At 40.2% G+C, this 12,670-nt stretch overlaps 1 protein-coding gene across 1 annotated transcript in view; it reads left to right on the top strand.

Moving 5' to 3' along the window:
- The window catches only part of TMEM194A (transmembrane protein 194A), a 29,804-nt gene that overhangs the window by 4,773 nt on the left and 12,361 nt on the right, over positions 1-12,670 (top strand). Inside the window, exons 2-4 of the mRNA XM_006859597.1 lie at positions 7,525-7,643; positions 8,857-9,076; positions 12,287-12,359. Coding sequence (XP_006859659.1) covers positions 7,525-7,643; positions 8,857-9,076; positions 12,287-12,359 — 412 coding nt within the window. The remainder of the gene's footprint in view (positions 1-7,524; positions 7,644-8,856; positions 9,077-12,286; positions 12,360-12,670) is intronic.

Here is a 12,670-nt window from a genome sequence, read left to right as displayed (position 1 = left end):
GTGTATTCCACTTGAGTTTCAGTCTTGGAAGAGGGTTTGCCTTGAGGGGACCTGACCACTTGCATTGATGGCTCCCAGGAGAACAACTTGTTTGTTCTTGTAGTATATAGACTGGTATCTTTTAAGGAAGCTATAGTTCTTGTTGGAGTCCTGGTGTGGCGCTGTGGGTTAATGTGCCAGACTGCAAAGCTGTTTGAACTGCAAGGTTGGAGGTTCAAGCTTACCAGCTGCTCCTCGGAAACCCAGTCCAGGGTCGCTATGGGTTGGAACCAACTCGATGACACTTAACAACAACAACAACATAGTTATTGTTTAGTATCTTTCTTTAGTAATCCTTCCCAGTGTTTTTTGCTGGCCCCAGTGAGTTTGTAAATATAGTCCTTTTACATTTCAAATTACATTTCCAGAAGAAACTAAACTCTTGTACCACATTTGTGAGTGGGTATTCATTTCCATGAAGTCCCTGTGTGGTTCAAATAGTTAATACAATTGCCACTAATGAAAAGTTGGTGGTTAGAATCTATCCAGAGATGCCTCAGAAGAAAGGCCTGGCAGTCTGCTTCTGAAAAATCAGGCATTAAAAACTGTACTGATCACAGTTCTGCTCTGACACACACAGGTTCTTCTATGAGTTGTAATCGACTCCATGACAACTAGTTTGGCTTTTTTTTTTTTAAGTTTTTACATGGGAGAACACTAGCTTTACATTCATGCTATTATATATTGTTTCATTGCCATGATTACAATCCCCTCCATGCATCATCAACCAACCAAAGGGTATACCCTGTAAACCTGCCCCTCATTCGTCAGCACACAGCCCCTCTCCCTCCATGAGTCCAGAGTCCCCAGCTGCTCCATCTCTCCACGTCATCATCTCTGCTTCCATCTCTGTTTCTTCACTGCTTCTCTGGGTAGGGCCCTACACTCCACTCTTCTCTCTTGATGGTCCCAGGGACCTCCGCTCTTTGACTGCAAAGTCAACTACTCCCCTCCTTTTGTTACAAAACGTCTATCTTTTTACCTTTCCAACACTCAAAGTCAGTCCTGATTGCTATTATTCACTATTGAACCACAAGAGTCTTATCCCAATCTCCTTTCATCAGTCCTGTTTTTGGTATTCTTTTAAGTGGATTTGTAGACTTATACTGAGACATATGATCAACAGGGTTTTTATTTTTATTTTTTTAACTAACAGGGTTTGGAAATGTTTCATTTTAGGAAAGATAACCAAACACCCAAACCCACTGCCACTGAATCAATAATTCCAATTCATAGTAAATCAATTTCATAGGGTTTCTGATACTGTAGATCTGTATGGGAGCAGACAGTTTTATCTTTGTCCTGCAGAGTGCCTGGTGGGTTTGAGCTGCTTTCCAGAGTGTGCCCTACAACACCACTAAGACTTTAGATTAAATCCTAGTGAGAACTCGATACTGTATCAAGACTGATGTTTTTAAAAAACTATTATCAATTGAATGAAGAGTTATAGAGCAGATCATCAGTTTTACATTCAATACATCATGTGTTTCGTGTCAGTGATTGCAATCCCCTCAACATAACATCACTTACCTCACTTCCTCCCTGTGTTGTTACTTGTTGCCATTCCTTTTCCTTTCCTAACTGAATTTTGTCCTTGGGTAAATGCTGCCTTTTTGATCTCTTGAGAAGTTTCAAGATGCCACTGTTGGTCATTGTGACATAACTCAGGATTTAATTTTTAGCCTATTTCCTTTTTAATCTGCCTGTCCTACTCTCCAATCCCTGTTCAGGCCTTTTTTCCTAGTGATAAACATTTCAGGGCCGGCTGTAGCCATTTTGCACTGCGTTTGATTTTAAGTGGAAACTGTCATTGTAAGTTTTGAGGAGATCTGTGTACATGCATAGTAGAACCCTCCAGGGGTGGGGGTGGAGTGTCCACTTGCTCAGGTACCCCCTCTAGTCACCAGAATGGAGGTGCACAGTCAGCAAGAGACCAATGAACAGATAAAAAAAGAATGTCTACACCTTTATTTCTGTACTTCTGTCAGGCGTCCGTAGCTCCTCTGATCCTTCCTCTAAGATGGCGGCTCTTGGAGCAGTTGAGCGTCTTCAATTAGAAAGCAATGGATTTCTTGCTTCTGCTACAAATTCCCCTAGCTGTTAGCCTTCCAACCTACTAAATATTCCTTTATATGTGGTTCAGTGTTCTGGCACCATCCCCTGAGCCTGCTTGGTCCTGTATTCTGTGTTGCTGACAGAGCTCCTCACTACACTTCTACTACCTCTCTGCCATTTAGTTTGTTGGCAGTTCAAATATCATTCTTTTGAATTCTTTTTCAGTCAATTCCATTTCCTTTCTTCCTCAGAAACATTTTTTGGCTCTGCTTCTTGGTCATTTGTTTGAGCTATTCTCTTTTTTCTTTGTGTAAACTCAAATTGTCTATTGTTTCCTGGGCACTATGTTGTTGCCGTATTTGTATTTAATTGATGGTTATATGTTGGCCTGTTCTTAGGCTCTCACTAAATGTCTACCGTGTGTGTAGTTAGCCATCTTCACTTCTAAAGAACATTCTTACTGTACTTCTTCCAAGTCAGATTTGTTTGTTCTTCCCGCAGTCTGTGGTAATTTCAATAAAGGGGACAATGAGTAGTTTAAAATTAGGAAAGGTATGTGTCTGGGTTGCATCCTGAGTATAAGTATGTTTGCCATACTTATTTAATCTGTATGCTCAGCAAATAATTCAAAAAGCTGAACTATATGAAGAAGATTAGGACATCATGATTGATGGAAGGCTCATTAACAATATGTGATATGCTAATGACACAAGCTTGCTTGCTGAAGACAGAGAACTTGAAGCCTCTATTGATGAAGGTACCTCAACATAAAGAAACAAGCCATACAGTTGGACCAACAAGCAACATCACAATAAATAGAGGAAGTATCGAAGTTGTCAAGAATTTCCTTTTACTTGGACCCATCATCAATGTCCATAGAAACAGCAGTCAAGAAATTAAATAATGTATTGAATTGGGCAAATCTGGTGCAAAGCGTCTGTTAAAGTGTTCAAAAACAAAGTTGTTAACTTTGGGGACTAAGGTGTATCTGACCCAAGGCATAATATTTTCAGTTGTGTCATATGCATGTGAAAGCTGGACAATGAATAAAGAAAAATAAAGAAAAATTGCATTATGATGTTGGCAAAGAATATAGACTATTCCATGGCCTGTCTGATGAACAAATGTCTTGTGAGAAGTACAGTCAGAATGCTTTTTTGAAGCATTGAGGGTGATGAGACTTCGTCTCACTTATTTTGGACATGTTGTTAGGAGGGGCCAGTCTGTGGATAAAGATGCCATGCTTGGTAGAGGGTCAGTGAAAAAGGAAGACCTTAAGGAGATATATTGACATAGTGTCTACAACAATGGGCTCAAAACCAGCAAAGATGGTGAGAGAGCACAAGTGTGAAGTGTTTCATTTTGTCGAACATAGGGGTCCAACTGACTTGGTGGCTCTAACAATAAAAACAGCAGTAGATATGAAGCGCTATCAGTTCTGCCCTATAGCAACCCTGTATAGTGCTTTCGAGGAGTGGCTGGTGAGCTTGAACTGCCGACCTTGCAGTTCAAACCGACTTTGCAGTCCAGTGCATTAACCCACGGCACCACACTAACGAAGCCCTACACCTATGAGTTTTCAAATAAAAATTTTATAGTTTTAGCTATTACATTTAGGTTCAAGACTGAATTTAACTGAATTTATTGTTGTTAAGTGCTGTCAAGTTGGTTCCAACTCGTTGTTGTTAAGTGCCATGGAATCAGTTCCAACCCATAGTTCAAATGACTTTGCAGTCTGACGCATTAGTTCTGACCCTTTATAGAGTTTCCAAGGCTGTAAATCGTTGTGGGAGCAGAAAGCCTCATCTTAATCCTGAGGAGCAGCTGATGGCCTTGAACCTTGTGGTTCACAGGCCAGTGCTTACCTTACAGTGCCACTTGTTGTGAAGTGCCATTGAGTCGGTTCCGACCCATAGTGACCCTGTATAGGGTTTCTGAGGAGCAGCTGGTGAACTTGAACTGCCGACCTTGCAGTTCAAATGGCTTTGCAGTCAGACAGATTAGCCCACAGCACCACACTAGACTTAGTGTTACCCTAAAACCATTTTGTCATCAATGTGGTCATCACTTGTGGTCATCAATGCCATTGTGTAATTTTGGCTTTCTAAGATTTGATTGAAACTTAAATTTAGTTTATTTAAATCTACTCATATTTAAGAACCAAAGTGATAACTAAATCTCCCATTATAGGAGCACTTGGTAAGTTGCTGAGCACATATATCATGGCTTGGATCTGGTTCACCTTAGTCTTCAAAGTGACATCTTTATAATAGTAACTTACTTATTCTGGATTAATGACTATTTGTATTATTTGGTAATTAAATTAGACAGAAATAAGACTCCTATTCCTATGAAATAACCATAGAACTCAAGGAAGAAGTTATTTGAATGTTTTGTCATAAAGAAGGTGATGTTGCCAGTAAGTGCTGTCAAAGCTGTTCTGAATCATAGCGACCCTGTATAGGTTTTCCAAGGAGAAGCTGGTGACCTTGTGGTTTGCAATCTAGTGCTGATCCTACCACACCACAACAGGACACCTTAGGCAAACTTGGGTGGGAAGGTACTGAAGAGTGGTCACTTTTAAACCTGGAGTTAACTGAGATAGAATACAAACTTCTGGGGAAAGAATATTCTGTTTTGTTGAAAACGAAGAAAATGTTTATAACCATTGGTTGCTCTTAAAACTTGAGATGAAACAAGATAGCTAGGGGGAAAAAAAGCCACTTTGCAATCTTTTCATATTCTCTTTAAGTACTATATAGAGCCAAACTTTGTCAATCCTGTTCATCCCACTTAGGAGAGGGATGGAGAAAATCAGTAGATGGGCCTACTGTTTAGCTCTGCCTTAAAAGAGAAGCAGAGTAGGTAGTGGTTAAAACCAGTCTCACACAGCAGAAATCCAGTTCATCAAATTGTAGCAGTTTACACTTGCTCACAGTATCAAACATCTTATTGTCATCTGGTTGGGTTCTGGTCAGCTAAACCCTAACCATCCAAGCTAGGTCAAATGAGTGTCAGCTGCAAGTTTGTGAATTCACACATTCCTCCTTACACTTTTAGCTGTACCCCCAGGGGTTAGGTCGTGCTCATGGGCTCAGGAATTCACGCAACTCCTTAAACTTCAAGCCAGCAGCCCATTCTGTCTTCTGTCTTCTCAAGGACAGTGGTTGCCAACAATACATGTCCAAACTTGGCCTGTGTTTTCATTGCTGCATTTTCTCAACTTCCACTCACAGGAGATCCAGGTGGTCACCAGCAAGTATACTAGATTTCTCACCTGTTCCCCTTAATTTTCAGTCCTAGAAGAGATTGTTTTTTGCCCTTAATGGGCTGACTTTTCTGCCTTGATGCCTCCAAAGCAAACAGTTTGCTTGAAACTCAAAAAGCCAAACAGTCTACTTTTTTCTGCAGGTCTTTCTTTCAATACGTCTTCTGTTCTCCCAGCAGTTCTGGTTTGGTCTGCATGTCTTTTCAAATGCTAATGTCCCAACTCAGAAATTTCTGGGTGAGACTCAGGATTCCACCTAAAGCCGCATAGTCTACAAAGACTTAACAAGAAGTCTATTTCTCTGGGCAAATTCTTACTCCCCTTTAAGCAAATCCAATGAATTATAGACTGAAGGCAGACTAACAAGGTTTCTATAGTCATAATTCCCAATAGTCATTTCTATCACATAGGAATGTCTGTTTTATAATAGTAGACAAGGGAAACGAGTATCTACAAGGCTGTCAAACACAAACTTTTTTTTTCTTGCTTACAATTCAGTCTGTGTCTCGATCTATGTATCTACTCATATAAGACTGTTGTTCCAAGGTTGTGTATATATCACTATTTATTTCTATCCCCTTTAGCCCACTCAAATCTCCCTGAGTCTTCCCCTATCTTCATTATTCATCTGCCATCCTTCCTCTTCCTGTGTATTGCCCTTTCCTTTCTTGCCTAATGGCCCTCCCCTGTCATCTTTGTTAACAAATGTGTCTACCCTCTAGCTCTGTAGCATAGTGGTTATGGATCGGGCTGCGAACTGCAAGGTCATCCGTTAGAAACTACCAGCTGTTCTGCGGGACAAAGATGAGGCTTTCTGCTCCCATACGGGCTGTGAACCGCAAGGTCAGCAGTTCAAAACTACCAGCCATTCTGTAGGAGGATGAGGCTTTTTGCTCCCGTAAAGATTTACAGCCTCGGAAACCCTGCACAGGGTCGCTATGAGTTGGAACCGACTCCACGGCACATAACGACATCAACAAAGATTTACAGCCTCAGAAGCCCTGTACAGGGTCACTATGAGTCGGAACCGACTCTATGGCACATAACCAACCAACCAACCCTCTAGCTAGTGAATCACTCCTCTCACTCTCCCACCCCTGGTAACCATCAAAAGAATACTTCTTTTAGTATGGAAACCTTTTCTTGAGCTTTTACAATACCGGTCTCATGCAATACTTGTCCTTTTGTGATTGACTAATTTCACTCAGCATAATGTCCTCCAGGCTCATCCATATTATAGTGTGTCTTGGAAGTTCATTATTCTTCAAGGTTGCATAATATTCCAATGTGTGTATGTACCAAAGTTTGTTTATCCATTCTTCCATTGATGGGCACTTAGGCAAAGGTATCAATTCTTTGTTCTTCCTTAATCATTTTTTAATCATTGTTTGGAGTCCTGGTGTGGCACCATAGGTGCTTATCAGCATTTGACCTCAGGTCCATTTGAACAGCAAGGTCAGTGGTTCAAACTCACCAGCCATTCCTTGGAAACCCTATACAGGGTTGCTGTGAGTCAGAACCAACTCACCAGCACTTAACAACAATAACAAATCATTGTTCAGCATTCACTTGCATATGAGGTGATTAAAAATATCATGGCTTGGATCTGATTCACCTTAGTCTTCAAAGTGATATCTCTACAATAGTAACTTTTATTATTATTCTGTGGTGTGGTGCTGTGGGCTAATGCGTCAGACTGCAAAGTCGTTTGAACTGCAAGGTCAGTGGTTCAAGCTCACCAACTGTTGCTTGGAAACCCTATACAGGGTCGCTATGGGTCATAATTGACTCGACAGCACTTAACAACAATTCTGTGTTAATGGCTATTTGTAATATTTGATCATTAAGTTTGACAGGAATAAGACTCATATTTTTTTCTTTCATCTGTTTCCTCATTTCTTAGTCTGGCTAGTATTTTTTCTTTTTTTAAATGTTTTATTGTGAATTATGTGATAGTTTGCATGGGAGAACATTAGCTTTACATTCATCCTATCATATATCGTTTAATTGCTATGGTTACAATGGCTAGCATTTTAACCCCAAGTTGAAATACGGTCTGTTTAAAAGTTATTTCTTTTAACGAAATGATTTATATAGTTCATAGCCTGCTGTGCTGTACTTATACTTAATTTTTGTTTCCTTCCTTACATGATTGAAAGAAGCTGAAACTGGTAAACATGTAGTCATGCTTCAGGAATCCAAAGTTTATCATAATACCAGTGAATTTTGTTATAAAAACGTGATCATCCCAAAGTGGCATGATATATGGACACGGATGCAGGTAAGAACCTGGAGGCCTTGGCATGACCCGCTTTTGTGAATATCTGTCTGTCTGTGATTAGCGAGTACATTGACACATTTTCTCCCTCACACACAGTTAAAAAAAGGTATTGCTAATAGCCTTGTAGGAGTTGAGATTGTCTAGAATTGTATGAGGGGGCTTTAAGTAGTTCATGGAATAATTACATTTTTCCATGAACTTTTTGAAGTCCCCTAGTATCTTCATCCATAAGTATTTATGCCTCCTCTGTGTTCCCCTCTGTATACTCCCTGAAGTACTTACAATACTCTGATTTCCTAAGCAGTATCTGGGTTAACCTTCCTTCTTCCCCTTAGGAACTGTCCCCCACCCCCGACTTATTCCAACACAACACACTCTGTCTCTTCTCTTTCAAGACCTTATGCCTTCTTTGGTCTGGAAACGGTTGCTGGCCATCAGGACATGAACTCCTTTTACTTGCTCTTCATATTCTATTTTGCTTCTACACAAGGTGTTTCATACACTCCCTGAGCTAAGCTATACTTTGATAGAATGACTTTGATTTCATTTATTTAATAGCACTATTAAGTGACCTGGCCAGCAGGAGGGTCTTACTCTACCAGTGATTGAACAAAATGAGTCCTTTTGGAATGCTTGCTGCTACGCATAGCTCTTGATAAGGGTGTTTGTTGTTCACATCAAGAACATATGGATGGGCTTGGTTTGTTTGGTTTTTTTCTTTTTCCCTTTATTTTTTATTGTTTAATATAAAAATCGTACTCCATCTGGGGCACATTCATTATAACTGACATTTACCTATAATCAGTAATTTGTGACAATGAATTGAACTTCTCAGCCTGTCATTATGGGAAACATTTTCAGTTTTCTGGGACTGTTTATGCCTGGCAATTTTCTTAATATGCTAGACCCTTGCTTTGTATGATTTGTCGTAAATGCTGTATTGATCATTCTTTCAGCTGGGAATGCTTTGGCCTAATAGTAGATTCTGCTCATACAAACCAAACATCATGCACCTCCAGCTCTGTGTCACGTGCAGTGGTATTTGCCCAGTTATGTTTTAGCTGCTGCATCTCTATATTTCTCTTAAGCCTTATGCTAGACTAGCACTGACACTGACTTAGCTAAGGACTTTTTCTGTTTTTTATGTTTGCATATATGGATATTTAGAATTCCTACTTCCTTCTTTCTGATCCTAATTTCACTTGTCTTCCAGATCCGGATAAATAGTTCCAAACTGGTACGAGTCACTCAGGTGGAGAATGAGGAGAAACTGAAGGAACTGGAGCAGTTTAGTGTCTGGAACTTTTTTTCCTCCTTTTTAAAAGAGAAGCTGAATGACACTTATGTTAATGTAGGTTTATACAGCACAAAAACCTGCTTCAGAGTTGACATTACAGAGAAAGATACCAACTACAGTGTCATTGTGATCCGGAGTAAGTTTCATCTCTGTTCTTATTTATTTATTTTTAATAGATTCTGTAGTGAGAAGGGACTGAGCTTAGGTGGATAAATTAGTGAGACAGAGAAGGTAGCCCAAGACAGAGGCATTTTAATTCTGATTATAAATTCTGAGTACTCCACTGATCCCAGCAGTTCAGGGCAGCTCTACTCCCCAGCAGACCCATTAGGTGTTCAATCAAGACTTCTTCGGTCATCCCAAGTACTTCCTTACCTGGAATTGTGAAGACGGGCATTCCTAGTACTGCCAATGTGCCTCATGCTCTTGAGAGTAAATCAGACAAATGAATTCTTGCCTCCTAGGCATTTCCAGACAAAGCATAGATGTCTTCAAATATACAGGTCTAAGGAGTCAAGGCAAGATGGCAGAGTTGGCAAACATACAGAGCAGTCCCTTGCTACAAAGACTTGGGAGAACCAGTGATGTAGATATAGTTGGTGATCCTGGAGTTTCAGAAGATAGGACAGAGAGGTAGACTGAATGCTGACTGGAAGGGAAAGCTGAACAGGAGCATAGTGAGATGCAAAACAGGTGATCTATCAGCTGGCATGGAGAGGTGTGGCCATCGTGAGCTTTTGCAAGCAGATGCTGATATAGCGGCCTGTGGACATAGGGCCAGGCTGCAGGTGAGAGGCAAGGGGGCTGTAGTTTTCCCTTGTTCTCTTGTTTTCCTGGCAGCTGGGACATGGCCAGCCCCACCACTGCCAACACAGCAACCAGTGGCACCCTCTCCTGCGCAGCCTTTGCCTGGGATCCTGGAGGCATGTTGAACCTGCCCTGAACTGCGCTACACAAATGGCAAACTGAGAACTGTGTTAGACTTCCTTCAGTCTACATCACATCCACTAGGAGAGAGATGACGAGTACCTGAGAACATACCAATATAAAAACCAATTAAATAGAAATAAAATGACACCTCAATGTCTTGGAGAAAACAGACAATTCCAGCTTACATGAAGAAACAAGACAGAAGTACCCCAAACAAGTGTACTAAAAATGAAGTCAGAATTAGAAGAATGCTTCAACGAATTGAGAGAAAGTTAGATGAAAGCAAGACAGAATTCAAGAAAATAATACAAGAGTAAACTAACAAAGTAAGTGAAAAATTGGTAACCATACAAAAACAGGAGTTTTAATTAGGCCAGACAATAAATACTAAGACTTTAGAAACAGATATACATCAAAAGTAGAATAGAATCAATAGAAGGCCAAAGCAGTGAGCTTGAAGACAAATCTCTCAATATTCATCTTTGAGAAGAACAATCAGAAAAAAGAATTTTAAAAATCCAAAGAAAGCCCAAGATTTATGTAGGACATTATCAAAAGGAGTAACTTATGTGTGATTGGAATTCCAGAATAAGAAGAGAAAAAAAAATCATAGACTATTGTCCAAGAGTTTTTGGAAGAAAACCTCTCTAACATCATGAAAGATGAGAAGATAGCCATTCAAGAATTTAAATGAACTACAAAGAGAAGAGACCCCCAAAAAGAAAACCACCAAGATGTATTACTATAATCAAACTTTTGAAAACCAGAGACAAGGAAAAAGTCCTGAGAGCAACGTGGGAAAAAACTTAAAGTTACCTTCAAAGGATAACTGACAAGACTAAGCTCTGATGTTCTCAGCAGAAACCATGCAGTTAAGATAGTGGGATGACATATATAAAATTATGAAAGAAAAAATTGCCAACCAAGAATCATATACCCAGCAAAATTGTTCATCAAAAATGACCGTAAAATTAGGATATTTCCAAATAGAAATTAAAAGAATTTGCAAAAGCCAGACCAACCTTACAAAAAATACTAAAGGGAGTTCTTTGGACCAAGAACCAAAACAGCAGACAACAACCTGAGACTAACATACATGATAACATTATCTATAACTCAACCCAGATTTACAAGTATTCAAAGTAAAGCAAACCTCAAAGATTGAAAACAGGGAATATGAGTTCACAACAACAGCAATACAACATAAAGTGAAAAAAGGAAATAATGTATTTACAAAACATCTGAATGAAGGGGAAATTAAGTAAATTTCAAGAAAAACAAAACTGTAACCCTAAAACTAGACCAAGCCTTACTCCTAACCTTAGTCCTAAATGAAGGACTAAATGAAGACCTAGATCTTGCCAAACGTAGCCATAGTCCTAACCCTAACTCCTTATTCCTGCTCCCCCACACTCCCACCCCCACCCCCCCAAAAAAAAGAGAGAAGTGTACAGGCCTGTATTTGATGACATGAATGGTTAAACAATAAAAACAGAAGAGAGGTAAAATTGAAAAATAAGTTGAAGACCACTGCAGCTTAGTTATTCAGTGGGGCTGGGACAGGTTTTCCCTTCTCTGAACTTACCCAAGAAACTTTTCACTGAGGAGGCTGGTTATTGTCCTGTTGAATTCGCTCTGACTGCTTGGTTACTATGCAGGGTCCAGTTTTGCTATGAAATAAGTTACGCCATTTCCATTAGTCTTAGGATTCCAAAGTTCTTTGGTTGTGAAGGATAGTCTTGGTTTTTGTTTTTAACTGCTCTTTCTATCTTTACTGCTTCCTCTGGCTCCTGTTCTGTTTGGGGACCTCCTCTATACTCCAGAGTCCTGCATGTGAATGCTGTGGGAGTGTTTGGTATGCCTCTGCTTGGGCCCCCTGGTTCTGAGATGTGTGTGAGTGTAGACTTTTCCAACACAATGCTTGTGTAGCAGACCAAAGTAGGTGATATTGTTGGACAAGAACAGCCAGTTAGTGAACAACAGAGAACCCTGACCCCAAATTTTAGGCAAAACTGCTAAAGTCTGTGCCTGTGAGGGAGGCTTGAAAGACTGAGTGGTAGAGACCCCTTGTGGGTGACGGGCTGAAGTGCTGATGGCACCATGCCTGACCGCCTCTAGTTCCTTTCAGCCTTAGCATTGTTGTTGTTGTTGTTAGGTGCCATCGAGTCAGTAGTACCGACTCATATAGGTAGCCAAAATGAAAATCGTATCTTCAGGAAGGTACAAGTTAGACAGAGACCTAATTACACTTTCTCTTTGGAGGGATGCCCAGACTTTGAGTGACCTTTACATTGCTCTTTAGGTGTGCTGTTTGCATTTATCTTTCTATGGTCAAGAACTCCAGCATTGCCTTTTATTCTATACTGTCTTAAACTGTTTGGTTCTTCTGTTACACAGAAGTCTTTCTTTATTTCAGGATTTGACCCCAAACTCTTCCTTGTTTTCCTCCTGGGACTTATGCTATTTTTTTGTGGAGACTTGCTGAGCAGGTAAGTTCTGAGGCTAATGTGTGTGGGGCATGATGAGAGCCAGACCCACTCTGCTTGATATTGATAATAAAAACGTTGTTGTTGTTGTTAAGGTGCCATTGAATCGGTTCTGACTCAAAGCAACGTTATGCATAACAGAATGAAATGTAGGCCAGTCCTGTACCAAACTCTGTCATTAAGCTTGAGCCCATTGCTGCTGCTGCAGTGCCAGTCCATCTCATTGAGGGGTCTTCCTGTCTTTTGCTGACCAAACTTGGTACCTTTCTTGAGGGATTGGGCCCTTCTGATATTATGTCTGAAGTATGCGAGAC

The sequence above is a fragment of the Chrysochloris asiatica genome, unplaced genomic scaffold, assembly GCF_000296735.1.
Source record: "Chrysochloris asiatica unplaced genomic scaffold, ChrAsi1.0 scaffold00033, whole genome shotgun sequence".
Lineage (NCBI taxonomy): Eukaryota > Metazoa > Chordata > Mammalia > Afrosoricida > Chrysochloridae > Chrysochloris > Chrysochloris asiatica.
Note: the sequence above shows the minus strand (reverse complement) of the source record. Positions and strands in the feature narration are given on the sequence as shown.